Source organism: Castor canadensis, chromosome 6 (genome assembly GCF_047511655.1).
Source record: "Castor canadensis chromosome 6, mCasCan1.hap1v2, whole genome shotgun sequence".
In the NCBI taxonomy this organism is placed as follows: domain Eukaryota; kingdom Metazoa; phylum Chordata; class Mammalia; order Rodentia; family Castoridae; genus Castor; species Castor canadensis.
Window position 1 is genome coordinate 140,978,384 of NC_133391.1, and position 16,123 is coordinate 140,994,506.

At 36.7% G+C, this 16,123-nt stretch overlaps 1 protein-coding gene across 1 annotated transcript in view; it reads left to right on the forward strand.

Annotated features, from left to right (window-relative positions):
• Oxct1 (3-oxoacid CoA-transferase 1) overlaps positions 1-16,123 on the forward strand; it is a 127,367-nt gene that overhangs the window by 19,278 nt on the left and 91,966 nt on the right. Inside the window, exons 5-7 of the mRNA XM_074077543.1 lie at positions 1,601-1,750; positions 4,067-4,173; positions 6,405-6,465. Coding sequence (XP_073933644.1) covers positions 1,601-1,750; positions 4,067-4,173; positions 6,405-6,465 — 318 coding nt within the window. The remainder of the gene's footprint in view (positions 1-1,600; positions 1,751-4,066; positions 4,174-6,404; positions 6,466-16,123) is intronic.

Sequence of the window (16,123 nt, forward strand, 5' to 3'; positions counted from 1 at the left end):
CCCCTAGAGGCCATATGTATGGCCTTAATATTTCTTCTTTAAGCTAAAAGAAGTTGATGTCTCTCTTCTGAACATAGTGGCACAAAAATGAACAGAGGGTCTAGCAGCTTCTTCTACAGCTTGAGAGTTTGGGAGTGAAGTGCTGATGAAGTGGTAAGGTTAGGGGATGATGGTGAGGGCTTGGTGGAGCCTATAGAAGGCCCATCTTCAAAAATACTCTACTTTCAGGCCTTTGCCCAGTTGGACAGAGAGAAGGAGTATTCAGGGAGAAAGGTATACATAAAAAAATATCTTAAGGTAGGTGGTATTTCATAGTTGTTTTAGTGATTTAATTTTTTGACTATCACTAATTAAAAATACAAGACAAAGTAGAGTCATCTCTGTCCATTTGACAGAATAGAGAGCCAGTTATCTGGAATAGTTTCAGTTATGCTATGAGTCCTTCCTTTCCCAGGATATCCCACATGCTCAATGAACTCAGTGCTCGAAATCCCAACTGCTAGTCTTTCCTTTAAGGTTTTGAAATATTTAAAGGCCTATAGAGAATAGTTCTCAGGTTAGGGCAATGTGAATGACATTACTACCTATGTCAGTTCTAATCACTGATTAGTCACTTCCTTATCTAGTCAGACAAGATGTAGCAAGACCACAAGAGTAGATTTCAGTGTTAGGGAAGGTTTCAGGACATGTTCAAGGCCAAAGTCAGTGTTCTAGGGGAAACCTGGTCAGAAACTTATATGGGAGTGGGAGACGCTTAGGGAAGCTAGACTTGAAATCACTGGTTCATAGGAGAGGGAAAAGTCATCGCTGCAAAAGAAGATGATCAAAAGGAGTCACAAAGAAACTTCACTTGCAGCTGTTTCTTCCTGTAAAACAAAACTTGAAAAACTCTTGGATTTCAAAAACCAAAATTTATCTGTATGTTGTATTGTTTGCTTACCTTTGGATTCTGTCTTGCTTAGATAATTTAGTAAATACAAAATTGATAAAAATGGTTTCAAATACATTCTAAAATAAATTTGAACTCTTTATGTTGTTGATTTACTGGATTTTGTTTGTTTGTTTTGCTTTGTTGAGACAGGGTCTTGTTTTGTAGCGCAGGCTTGCCCAGAACTCTTGATCTTCCTGCCTCAGCCTCCCAAGTGCTGGGATTATAAGGGAACACCACCAATAAGCCCAGTGGACTTAACTGTTATTAATGATAAAAATATTTAGGCCACACCTATACATGGCACACAGTAAAACACAAAGTTTAATTATTTATGTATGTGTTTTATATAGTTCAGACTTGAAATTTGATTCAAAAAGATTAAACTAGACATTTGTATGATGTGATGTCAAGAGACCAGTGGGGCGGGGGGTGGGGTTCTGTAAGCTGAAAGCATGAAAAATGAGCAGGGAGTGGTTGTTGTCTAGAGAGGCAGAAACTGCTTTTCATTAATCCTCCAGTAGAGGGAATTGTGCACACACATACAGTGGTAGGTACTTTTTTGAATTATAGCTCTCTAGAGAGTGGGAACCATGTCTTAACAGTTCCTGTGTCCTCAGACAAGCATGTGTTTAGTGAACTTTTTATGGAATGTTGGTTGCTCATTTGTAGGGCACACTTGCAGAGAGGATTCGTGCAGGTGGGGCTGGAGTTCCTGCATTTTATACCAGCACAGGGTATGGGACCCTGGTCCAAGAAGGAGGATCACCCATCAAGTACAACAAAGATGGCAGCATTGCCATTGCCAGTAAGCCAAGAGAGGTAAGAAGCACTTCATCCACATAACACTGGAATAACTCTTTCCACATGGGATTCTGTGTGGATTCACTGGTGAACCCACCAATGAGTCACCTTGGAGAGAAAATACATTCATTTATTTAAATATGTTAGGTGAGATTTCTAGCTAAGGCTAGGTATGTGCCAGTAATTAAAGTCATATAGAGTAACTATTATAAGAAAAAAAGAAGCTCTGTCTGTGGGGAAATGGTACATCTGAGAAGTCCAGGAGACTCAAGCGAGGTACTTGGCAGGCTCCAGGTCAGGGGAGAATTTAGAGCCAGGATAGGAGCTTTGGTGGAATTGGCACATGGCTTTTAAACCCTCAGGACCAGTTGGGTGGTTTGGGCCTGTGTGCAGACGAGAACACCTCTTTAACAGTTAAAGATCAGGAGGAGAAGGAGAAGCAGCAAAGGGGACTGGGAAAGAATGAGGAATAAGTGAAAAGGAAATGGCAGGGGAGTCTGGTGATTTGAAAGGCAAGGTATATTTTGTAAAGAAGGGAAGAGCTGAGTCAGAGTTTTAAGAGTCTGGGTAATACAAAGGTTAGAGCTGGCCAGTGAATTTGCAGAAAGGAAGGTCACTGGAAACCTTAAGGAGTAGTTTTTCTAGAATTGAAGGGATGAAAATCTGACTGGAGTAGTTTCCAGAAAAAAACTAAAGATGAAGTAGAAACAGAAATGCACAACTTATTCAAGTGAGTATAAGAGCTAGTTTGACAAAATTAGTTCCTTTACTATTTTAAAGTTTAGAATAGGTAACTCAGCAACTGCTAGTGTTACCTATTCTACATCAGGAATTTCTATAATTGGAATATAAAAGAAAAGCCAATTTCTTTTTGCCTTCTTCTTGACTTAGTCTTGTGTTAGAAAATGTTTACCTCCATTTTCTAGCCATGTATGTAAAACACTCAGCTATATATCACGGGTATATAGTGATAATTCTTAAAAAGTATATAAACTACTTAAAATCATAACTTTGCTATCTATATTAATATCTTTCAAATAAGTTTATATATTAATAAGATCTTCAATCATCAGTGATTCCCTAAGTTCATTAATATTTCTAGAAACTGGGATGATATCTTTAAAGAAGTTTTTCTTTAAGAAACAATTTCTGTTTTAAAGCATAATGTACAAAGTAAAGGCTGGGGATGTAGCTCGGTGGTATAGTGTTTGCCTAGCGAGCACAATGCCATGGGTTCAATTCCCAGTATTAAAAAAAAAGTTTAAAAAACAAAAAAGAGAGAAAAGAAAAAAGACCAAACCAAAAAAAAAAAAAAACCAAAAAACAAAAAACCCTAAAGCAAGTGTACCTTAACTTTCTAGGGCTTTTTGTATAATGCAGTTAGTCGTTATATCCACTAGGGGGTGCAGTAGGAATGAGATTGGAGTTCAGCCTTCACAAGGCTCCATTCTGTGCAGGGATGGAGTGGTCAATGGTGATTGTTGCTACTCTTCTTTGTTTAATTCCCATGGACACATCACCCCAAATAAAAAGCGGACATAATTCAAAGACGGAGCTTTGCTTTATGTTCTCCCTCAAGGTTCAAAGTGGTATTAGAAGGCAACAAACAAACAAAATCAATAGCATTTCGTTAGATTGGAAATGGCAGAAGAGGTATAATGAAATAAAACACAGCATTCATAGTAACATTCAGAGAAACCATGGAATACTCAAGAATAAACCTAACAAGAATATACAGAGCTTTTAGAGAGGGAATGATAAAACTATTGAACAAGGTAAATGAAAACTTCAGTAAAAGGAGGCTCATATTATGCTTGCAGGTGGGAAGTATATTTCATTTTTTTCCAGACTAATTTACTAATTTATGATTCCTAATTAAAATAATAATTATAGATCATAGATTACTGAGCATAGATGAATGGATTTTTATAAATATTTTATGTACAAGGTCCATTTCATGTAACTTATATAGATTTTTTTCTGGGTGGGTGGAAATAGGGACTATTTTCCATCTTCTAACACAGTATATAATAAAGTTAATATTAACGCAGTCTGTTCTACCCCTCATACTTGTAGAACCTTTAGTTCCTCAAATACACTTTCTCTTATCTCGGGGCCTTTGTACATTCTGTACTCTCATTTCCCTTTTGACCATTTTGACAAAGTCTTAGTTGCACAGTGCTACTTAAGAAGTCTCCATTGAGTTTCTTCTCCCTCTGAGAAACCTTCCCTCACTATGCTTGTACCCCTTTTGTCTCCCTTCTATAAGAGTGCACATTAAAATCAAAGGAGGCCTGTGCAAATGACTGACAATGCCTTCTTTGTATCCTGCAGGTGAGGGAATTTAATGGTCAGCACTTTATTTTGGAGGAAGCCATCACAGGAGATTTTGCTTTGGTGAAAGCCTGGAAAGCAGATCGAGCAGGAAATGTGATTTTCAGGTATTGTGATAATTTAAAAAATATGAATGTAATGCATGTCAGCAAGTCTATATTTCCTAAATTATGATAAAAAAAAGATATAGTGAGCTTGCTAGTTCAACATTCATTTTAAAAATGGCATATAAACATATATACCCATATGTCGTGTACACATAGACATGTGTGCAGTTCTGCTGCCCTGCAGTCTTGCTGGTATGATGCACTTTGCAGGTCTGTTCTGATTGGTTGAAGTCCATGTTGTACTGCTTGTTAAATATTTGGATCTGTGTATCCTTATACATAGTCACACACACTTACTTTTTTTTCTCCTGTATATTTTAATTGTCAAGACTAGATTTTTTTCTTAGAAAACATAACAGCACAAAATTTTAATTTTGATACTGTTATTTTTTATATAATAAAATATCAAAATTAATTTGATATTCTGGAAAATATTTCTAGTTTTATTGATATTTCTCAGGAAGTGCTTACAAAGATTGTATCAGAAAATTGGTTATCCTTAATAACGCTGGAATTTCATCCTCAGACTTACATGATTTGTAACACCTCTTGATTACCTTAAGCATATTAAATTCTGAGTACTTAGTGTCATGGCTTTGTACATTATGTAAGTGTGTTTTGAATAGTGTGCTGTCTTTGACTACCCACACACTAGACCCACAAAAATGTGTCGTCTTGAAGACCATAGCTATTAGGTTACAGAAATAACTTTCTCATAATATTATTGTTTTCTGCTTTTAATTAACAATTTTTTATTCTTAGCAAATGCAGTTTTGCTGCAACCACAGTTAAATTCCCAGTGGCACCCTTATGTTGTTTTTATTTCTGAAGAACTTATGTGAAATTAACACTGTAGTATCTGGAATTTAGCCAGTTTATTTTAAAGTACAACTACTTTTGATAATTATAAGAGACATTTTACCTCATATCTACTTTATTTGAGGACATTGATGTAATGTTTGCAAAGTATAGATGTCTTTTAAACAATATTAATGAAATTGTATAGTGGCAAGTGGAAGTGAATTAAATTATTTCTAGGAGTTTATCCTGTGCTCCATTGGCTGACCACACAAGGGCCTGACCTTATTATGTTGGTGACTATTGAGCTTTGGTGTGAAATAAAAGCTCTCCTTGCAGTGGTCAAGTGGACCAGATTCTCAAGGTAATGAATCCTTGACATTTAGTGGACAATGGTGCAGAGGTCTCTAGACCATTGTTAAAGTCTAGGAGCCTTGCACTCCTTCACCTTGGCCACTGTGCCTGTGGAGCTTCTGATGCTTGGACATTAAGTGGAACCCAACCTGGCAACTTGTAAAAGTTCACAAGGATCCTTTTTTAAGAACATTCCTTGTCTTTGAATCTGAGAAAAAGAAAAGTGCTAGTAAAACATAGCCTTGATTGATTTTCGTATACAATAGAAATTCCTCCACTGATGTATATTCCAAACAAAAACCAAAAATATATTTTAATTTTTATAGTTAGGGGTAGTGTCTTAGTTGAGGAACTTGGGAATGTAAAACCATTAGGAAAACTGGCACCTTCTTGAAATTTTTACACATCAGGGCCTGATGTGGATGTTGTACTTTTTAAAATTTCATGAGAAAATGGTCCTTCAGAATGATCTTTATGTGTGATTCACAGATTACCAGTGCATGTTTCATATTCTGTCAATAACAGGCTCTGTTTAGTAGTGAATGTACTTCACAGGTGAAGTACTTGGTACTTTTCCTATCCTTTCTATTTTTGTTTCATTTTTGGTGGCGCTGGGAACTGAACCTGGGCCTTGTACATGCTTAGGCAAACCATTCTACCACTGAGCTATATCTCCTCAGCCCTTTTCCTTTCTTAATATTTTAATGGCAGCATAGTGAAATATTTAAATATAGTAACAAAGTAACACCCTAGTTAAAAGGTTAAGAGAAATTTGTTTCAAATCTATTAATACCCATATTATTTTTTATGTCTAAGCTGTTTGTTGAACATGAAAAGTATTTCTTTTTGTTCACCCTTTATAAAAAACCATATAAACAATGAAGTGGTCATCATATTTTTTTAAATTTATAAAATATTTACAAAGTTTCATTAATGGATAACATGAATAAACTTTTTAAAAAGATTCATAGATTCTTAGTGAATAGAAATTCTTTTAATGTACAACCTTTTAAAGTTAAAAGAGGTGCTTTTATTTTTGATCTTTCAACATTTCCCTATTTCCCCTATGTCTGATGTAGGAAAAGTGCAAGGAATTTCAACTTGCCGATGTGCAAAGCTGCAGAAACCACAGTTGTAGAGGTAAAAGAATAGTCTATTTCTGAATTCTGGTGTTAATTTTTTTAAACTTTATGTTATGCATTCGTTAAGAAAAAGTGTAACTATCCATTTGTTTTCTGAAGGGCAAACAATGACAGCTTTTTTTTTTAGATTCTATTTAAATATGTATAGCTAGTAAGATGGCAGTTTTCTGGCCAGCAGGGGTCTCACCTGAATGCTCTCTTTGGGAATTTAACTGTGGGACCAACTTATAAAAGTCTTTTGGTCTTTGAATAAAATAGGGTAAAAATTGCATGGTATACTTATATACAATCATGCTTCACTTCATGATGGGGATACTATCTGAGAAATAAATTTTCAGACAGTTTTATCACTATACACTTACACAAATTAAGAAGGTTTTGGTGTCATTGTGGGGCCATTGTTATCATCCAAATACATGTCATTATATGGTGCATGACTGTATGTGGAGTTTCAGGAAAACAGTAGACTTCAACAGAAGAGCTTTATTATCTTACTGAGGTTAATTCCGTGAATTATTTAAGAGAGGAGGATCATACAAGTTATTGCTCTGACGTGATTCTGCTTGGAGCAGTTGAATTTAGGCACTGATTGGCTCTTTTGGGCATCTGAGGGCTTGGGAGAGGCTTGAATAATTCCAGAGCCTTCCCAAAATTAAGGCTAGGGGATGAAAATGTGTGTATACACCAAAGTCTAGCCATTTTGAGAATATATATACATATATATATGTATATATACTTATATACTTATATATTTATATTTTAACCCCAAAGGTGACATCAAAATGATTCTCAGCTTTGCTTTGAGGATCACATTGGAACAAACTATTTATAGAAATTTGAGATATCTTTTCTTTGGGAGACTTTATGGGGACCCACTTTGGGATTTGGAAATGAGAATGCATGTTCTGATTTTTCACCTGATGGTGGTGTTGTGTATAGCATCACTGAGGTGGTACTTCATGGAGGTAGTTCAAGGTATTTTTGAAACAATCAAATGTTAGAGTTCTGTTTCTTTCATGGAAAGTAAAGTGCATTATTCTTACAGCACTGGGGGATGTGGTACTTTCTACACAGTCATGGTGGTTTCTTTTGCAGTGCTTTTAATTATATTTTCTACATTGAAAATGGATAATGTGATTTACCCTCTCTGTGAAGTCTGGTCTTATTTATTGAACCATTTTAGTGACTTGTCTGTGGTCCATGCCTGTTGCATTACTGAAGAAAGGCATGTCATGTAGTTTGAAATAATTGATATTTCAACACTTTATTAATATTACATACTTCTACAAAACTACCAGAAACTGACATTTCTTCCCTGAGTTTAGAGGGGCATTATATATTATGTTGAGTGAAGTTCTAGTTAAATTGTTTTTTCTATTATAATCTGGTTTTCTTCAGGCACTCTTATTTGTTACAAGAGTAAAAATGTCTTTCTAGTGTCCAAGAGTCGTTGAGTCTGAGACATTCTCTTTTGGCATAAGGGAAGAGAAAATGCTTTAACTGAACCTGCAAATATGCTGCCCCTCCCTGATCCGGAACAGAAACCTCTGATCCATCATAGCTCTGTTCTGGCAGGCCAAGACCCACATTAGGGTCCCTTTTGATACACTCCCAGTTGACTGCACTGTCAGTAGTCAAATGTGACTTTACATATTTAATTACAATGAAATACAATATAAATTCAGTTCCTCAGTCATACTTGTCACCATCCTAGAGCTCATTGGCTTCATGTGGCTAGTGACTTCTAATCCTGTATTGATCCGTGTATAGATAGACCATTATTATCAGTGCAGGAAGGTTTATGAACAGAGCCGGATTAAAAGAATCAAGATGAAATCCATATGCTATTCTAGTTTAGGAACTTAAGTAAAATAGTTATTTAGGCAATAGGATTATTATAAGCCTACCTGTCTGGATGTTCATAGGAGGAGGAGTCCACATGGCCATAGATTGATTTGTAAGCATGGTACTCACAAAAGTAGGAAGTAATTTGGAACTGGGATGGTGCCTAGATATGAATCTCTATTGTGACTTTGGGACTGTTGTATTATTCTGAGTCTAAAGTACCCTGGACCTCCACCCCGCTGTTCTGTGTATATCCTTTGTCATCCATTGTCTGCATTGGCCTACAGATTTTTATGATCCTTCTCTTCTAACTCTATGCTGCTCTGTTTTATAGTGTTCCTAGTGAGATGGATGATTATGAGTTGCTCTGAAGGGTGATATTTAAGAGGAGTCTTGAGAGATCATTAAATTACCTGCATATTCTTCTGACAATAATTATAGCTATCGTTAATCAATAATTTATTATATATCAGTCACTGCTGATTATACATGTGTATTATTATTTTTAATTTTTGCAATAGCCCTTTAAGGTAGGAACCATAATTATCTTTATTTTACAGATGAAGACTTTCAAGCTCAGAGATATTAAATTGTGTACCACAGGTTACATAGCTAGGTAGAATGAGAATAGAACCACAGAAAAATTGATTCCTCAGCATCTGCTCTTTCTATTATGTTATGAAGTACTTCATTCATCACAAATGGATGTTTCAAACTCTTGAAAAACATTGAACATCCAGAGGTCTAGGCCATTTCAATGCCATTAGAATTAAACAGAAATGGTGGTTTTTGTTTACCTATCACCAGCCTTCCTTGTCAAGTAACCTGACTACAGTTGCTTTTCCATCAGTGCCATCTTTCTTGGAGGTGGCTTTGAGAAAACCATCATCCTATGAACACAGCCCTATGGACTGAGGCTGTTTTTCTCCTGGACTCTGCACATTCTTCCCACGGGTCTCTTGATCCTTATAACTTCTTATCTATTTCCCTAATCTTAGTGATTGACATCTAATCTAGTACTGCAGTATATCTGCTCTGCACTATTGCATTTTCAACCTTTCTCCCTGTTTACCTGAGTTCTGATTTGATTTTTAAGGAATGTAGAACTATAAATATCTAAAATATTAACATTCTTTAGATTTTATAAGCAGGTAGCAAAGGAACATAAAAACTACCCACCTCTTGCCTTTTCCTCCCTCATACTTATTTTCTAATTACACAGTATTTTTTTTTTCTTTGAGTCAGGGTCTAACTATGTAGCCCAGGCTGGCACTAAACTCATGATCTTTCTGCCTCAGCCTCTCAAAGTGCTGGAATTATAGTTGTGTACCTCCATGCCCAGCTCAATAACATAGGAATTGATTTACAATAAATGTTGCATGTCAAGAAGTAAACCAATTTATTTATCCTGAATGAAAAAGAAAATTAAATTTGCCTTTAATGCTAATTATCTCTAGTTTCTATAATGGGAAGCATTACTCCTTTTTGGAAAAGTTTTCCCTCTCTGCTGTTCTCTAAACAAACTTATGAGTTGTGTACAACTGAAGAGGTGACCAATGAAATTATGTCTGTTTTTAGCAAAGCCAGCATGGCTATCACACTTATCTTTTTCAAAGCTATCAGGCTTCTCCACAAAGTTATGACATAGTCAGTGCTGGTTGTGTCTTTCACCCCTCTTAAGGAACTGGATAGTTACTTGGGAAAGATACTACAAGTGGGTGCACAAATTGGTGTGCATGCCAGAAAGATGTTTCTCTTTTTAACCCAGACAGTGTTGTTTCTGGACCTCCCTCTCTTTGAGTGGGTGGAGTCTTTCCTGATAAACTTCACCAGTTGATTAGGAAAACCAGAATGACTCCTGATGCTGCATTGTGTGTATATGATGTGGAGCAGCAAGGGCTCCTGAGCCTCTTGAAGGGGACTCATTTGGCTTGTTCTCAGGAGGAGACTTGTTAAGCCACCCAGCTCCCTGAGCTCCTCTGCCTGGCTCCTGTGTGCATAACCCACCATCCTGGCTTTCTCTTGTCTCTTTTTCTTCTTCTTTTCATAGGAGCTTATAATAGAAAACCTGGGAGGAGGGCCAGGAGTGCTTCACTCAGGGGACTGCTGATGCTTTGTCTCCTGCTAGCAGCCTGGCACGCACGTGCTGTCAGGAAAGGTCGTCTGACTCAGCCACCAAAGGCTGCTAAGGCTGCCTGTGACCAAAATAACCTGGCTGGCTTGGTTTTCTTTGTGCCAGCAGGCTTGTTCCGTGGCTGTCATCATAAGACAGCAAAGATATACATAAATTGCTTTCAACTATTTTAGTTAATTTCAACTTTTTGTTAAAATAGGTATACTCATTATAATCACTTAAAATTATTTCTATTGTATAGTATTTATACTATGGTATATTGTGCCTAAGAAAGAATTGTTTACATTACATGATATTTGATGCACACAGATAATATATACATGTAGGCTGTGTGGCTTATGAAGTACAATGAATTGAACACCTGTGAACCCTCATAATGTAAGAATTAGAACCTGTCTCCTTTCCACAGATAACCACTGTCAGGAAGATTGTGTTATCAAGCTATGTTTTTCCTTTTTTCTTCTTCTTCTTCTTTTTATTTTAAATTCTAGGTCATAAGGTATGGGCACATGGAAAATTACTTTCCAAAATGATATTCTAAGACTTTTCATAATATTTATAAGAAGCAAGCCTTCGGAACTGTGACTTCTGTGTTCTGTATGTACCCAAGCCTGGCAAATTCCATTTCTCGTTAGGAGATTAACTTGCAGAAAAGTTTAAGAGAATATCTGCCAGCCTGCTGAGCAGACATGGGTTGTATTTGGTTAGCAAGTGCAGAAGGTGAAGGCTTCAGTGTGAAGAAGTTGTAACTTTTTGTTTTAGATGTTTATAATGGCAGCAGTTTATGAAGCATATGCAGGAGAATGTAATGGACTTTGCTGGCCCCAACGCCCAGCTCCAGTGGCTGTCAACCTAGGGAAGTAGGGTTGCCTCATCCCCTCCCCATCACCTTCTCTCCTTCTCCCTCCACCTGCATTATTTTCAAACAAGTACCAGATATCTTATTTTAAGGAAAGTCCACTCATGTCAGAAATTCTAGTGCACCAGGTACTTACTAGATTCTGCAGATGTGTAGCAGCAAACAAAGCAGAGAAAACCCTCACCTTTATGGGCCTTTCATTCTGATCGTCCAGAGAGACAACAGAATAAATAAGTGAAATGTATACAATGGATAGTATTTTAGATATTTAGGAAAGAAAACAAAACGTGGAAAAGGACATGAAATGTTAGGGAAAGATATTGAAGTTTTGATCAGTCAGTCAGTAAAGTCCTCACCGGGATGATTTCTGATTTGAGTTTGGAATTTGGAAGTGGTTTATCTCCCAAAGGTTCATGTGCTGCAAGCTTGGTCCCCAGTGAGGCGGTATTAATAGCTGGTGGAACCTTTCGAAGTAAGACCTAGTTGATGGTGGTTAGTTCATGGGGGCATTGCCCTTAGAAGAGGTTAATGCTGATGTCTTGGTGTGAGTTAGTTCTCTGGAGAGGAAATTAGTGTAAAACAAGGCCACTCCACAAGCATGACTTCTTCCACACAGAGCTGTTTCTTTTCTTGCTTTTTTGTCATGTTGTGATATATCCAAGGGGGACCTTACCAGAGGCACAACAGGTGCAGCTGTCTGGTCTTGGACTTTCAGCCTCCAAAACTGTGAGCTAAATAAACTTCTCTTCTATATAAGGTATTGTATTTTGTTATAGCAACAGAAAACAGATGGATAACCTAAATCTGACATTAAGACTCTGAGCTGAGTGGAGAAGGTAATTTTGAGACTACAGTTCCCAGCTTTTGTGATTCTCAGGTCTTGTTCAGAGTACTTTTCTTTGATAATGCTTCATGAATTTTCTTAGCAGAAGTGATTAAACTGGTTGTTATTTCACCTTACAATAGTGGGAATAAGGTGGATTTTAACCAAGTGATTTAATCACTTCAGTGGATCCTGTGAATGTTTAATCTCCAGGCCAATTAATGTATCAATGTTCTAGAGACTCCAAGTGTCTTCCTCCTTTAGAGAAAATGGAAATGCCTAAGGGATAAACATAATTCCTTTCCTCTTAATTTTCTTCTATTCTTAATCTTTAAGTTGCTAATGCTTTGATACACAGTTTCAAAAGCAGTGGCACTCAAAATGTTTTCAAGAAACAGTAGGAGGAAAAATGATATAAATAGGACAAAAATAAAGCATCTATCCACATAGGATAAATACTTCTAATTTGCTGAGAAACTTCACTAGAAAGATCCGTTTTCTAGCACTCACATTGTACACAGGCAGCTACTGTTCACACCTGTGTGCAATTCATTTCCTGGAATATTTCTGATTGGTGGGTGGGGATGGGGTGGTATTTATGAGAACTTGGTTGAAATGTCACATTTGACATTCACTATATGACACTGAGTATGTCAGGTGCCCTTCAGCATTCACCTGGTAAAGCTCTATGCTGAAGTTAGTTAGCTAGAAGAATGGGGTCAGCAAGAAACAGTTTACCCCAGTCCTCTTCAGTCTACCTGCATGGGCCGGTTGAATTGAGCACTTACGCAATGTGAGTTCTTAAAAAAAAAGAAAAAGAGAAAGAGCTGTTTGTTTTATACAAAAAAAAGGAACCCCTTTCTCCCACTTACCAATAACCCATGAGCCATGAGAGCCCTTATTGTACTGTGCTGCCCAAGTGCTAACTTTTGGGGTGGCTACGGAGTGTGAGCAATATCCACTCATACAGCTTCTTTTTATGCCTGTCAAGTGATAACATATTCAATTGTCATTTATTTCTTTTATAATTATTCAGTTGTAAGATATTATTCATACTTTTGGATTTCATTTTTTCTATTGATTACCAAAGAAACTACTAAAGAGATCACATCTTCATGTTAATATCCTAACATGACTACACTAAATGAACTGATTGATTCTATTTGTTTCAAAGTACTAATGTATTTAAAGGCATTCATTTCCTTGAATTTTCATGAAATGTTAGATTGGTTTGAAAATATTTGGATTCTAATTAAGATATACTTAATGAAGACATACTGTAGTTGAGTAGCTTGGTTAAAAAAACCCTTAACAGAATTGCTATAATGTTAATAAATATAAAAATATAGACTGTGTGACTGCCTGATGTTTACTTGACTGCACTTTTTTTGGGAGCATACTCCTGCAGATTACTAAATATAAGTCTTAAACTAATGACCGTTTACATCAAGAGTAACAGCAGAATAGAAATACAGTTTATTGATGATAAAAATATATTAAAGTGCTAATTTTGACATTTTATTTCTTGTTGCTTGGTAACAATGTAGCAACTTCATGAGAGAGTTCCATTATCTCAGGTACAATAGACTTCATTGCACTGTGGGGTAGAAACACCAATTACAGCAAGTCATTTGTATGCCATTATCCTCACAAAATTTTGGTGCTATATCTTATTGCTAGTACAGAGATCCTAAAAGAAAAAGTCATTTAAATAATATATTCCTTTTTTGATGGATGGGTGAATTTTATCTTTGCCTTCTTGACTTTGTATCTATTTATAATTTTTGAGGCTTCACAAATTTGTGTTTTAGCAACCTGCACTACATAAATCCTGACTTTTAAATGTCACTATAAATACACACATTGTAAGTGATGCTTCATTATTTCTTATTGAACATCTTTCATTCTTGACTACCTAGAGAAAGAGAAAAAGAATTTGCCTTATCAATAATCATGGTACAGTCCCTGTCTCTCTCTAGTACACCTTGTTCCTAATTTAGTATCAGGAAAAGGAAGCCTGTTGAGCTATGATTTGTTTAAAATGAAAGACTAATCCATGTTGTACATGCCCTTATTTTTTTCTATACTATGAGTTCATAATTATTATTTACAATGGGATTGTAGAGCCTCTGATTATAATGAGCTAACTATGTTTCTACATTTTTAGAGGGTTGTTAAAAATAAATAAAAGACAAAAAGTGTATATGCTGACTCTACAGCATATAACCAGCAAAGCCTAAAATATTAACTGGTCCTTTACATTAAAAACTTTGTAGACTCTTGTTATGGCATCATTTGCATTTCTGAAGTCCAAATATATTAAATTCCTTTCCTCCCTCCTTCCCTCCCTTTCCTTGAATTTGAACTCAGGGTCCTATGCTTGCTAAGTTGGCATGCTACCACTTGAGCTACTCTGCCAGCCTTTTAATATTTCTTATAATATTAAGAAATTGAAATAAAATAATAACTGTTTTGAAGAGAATCAAATATGAATTTGTGTAGATGTAGTGAAATGACTGCATAAATATGGTAGGCTTGCTTTGGGGGTACCCATGAGGAGGGGGAGGTTATGTACAGCAACTTTTTTATCCAGGTCGGGCTGTTAGAATATCTTTAAAATCTCAGCAGCCTGAATAAGGTATGATTACACGGTGACATTCTTATTAGAAGCCCCTTGCCTTTTTCTTTTCTACTTGACTTATCACACACTTGAGGGACAGTTTCTTAGGTATACAGATGCACAGTCAGGTGAACATCAATACTTTGGGATGACGGGGTGAAGACTTCTCCAACCTGAGCAGCGTCCAGCATGTGGCTGCAGCTCCTGGTAGTTGGCGTAGTTTCCAAGAGCTATGGAAACAATCCATGTTTGGAACCCTTCCATAGCCCTGAGATTTGAAAGGGCCCACAGCCCAGGTTTTTCATCTCTACCCTTTGAATCCTGGAGAAAGGGAGGAGGGATAGGGTGGGAAGATTTTGAGGACAATGAGGCTTTCCATACTGGGACTTTTAGCTATTCATTTTCTTTTTAGTCAGAAACACATGGGTAAGTTTCTTCAGTAAGCCAGATTCATCTAGCTATTCATTATTTGTTGGTAAGGTCAGCCTCCAAGCAGAAAGTTAACCGGAATAATCTTGAACTTTCTTGTCTGAATGGATGTTCGAAATGATAGAAAAGATTTGAACCAGCGGAAGTGTATTCTGGTGACAAAAGTCAGTTATTTTAGCTAAATTCACTTAGCTCCTCTTTCTTATTAGCAGAGGTTCAGAGCACTCCACACTTAGCATGCATTCATTATGTCTTCACAGTGCCTTATGCTTTTTAAAGCACTTCCTGGGTGTCTTATCCGATCTTCTAATTACCAGGTGATATTGGAAGAGTAGTTTTATTATAGTATTGCAGATGAGAAAACAAATACATGGATAAGTTTCTTCAATAGATCCCTAGGAAGTTGAATGACTTAATGAGAAGGACCTGTGGAAGATGTGGTTTAAGTCCTTAAGTTCTTGCCTTTATCTGAAACTTACTGGCTGCAATAGCAGTATGGAGGCTTTATTTCTGGGTTACTCCTTCAATAATAATTATAAAGCTGAAAATGTAGGTAGGTAGATGTGTGCACTTTTATAAGAGCTTGGATTTTATATGATGTGCAAACATAAGGGTCATGATTTCAGGTTATGTGTTTTGTGTGGGATGGATTTTATAGAGGTGAGAAGGGAGGCAGGAAGACCAGTGAAGAGAACAATATTGTGATCCAGGTGGGAAGTAATGTTGGCTTGGACTTGTGCGAGGGAGTGGTTGTGTGAGGGAGGTACAGTATTTTGGAAGAGGAAACTATCTGCTTGCTGATACCTTGGATATGGAGTGATGAGATAGAGGAAAGGTAGAGATAGAATGTTTCCTACATTTGGCCTGAGCAATGTTGTGCTACTTACTGAGATGGAGAAACCCGGGAGGAGCAGATTTTATGAAAGTTGAGGAAAGGATTCAGGGA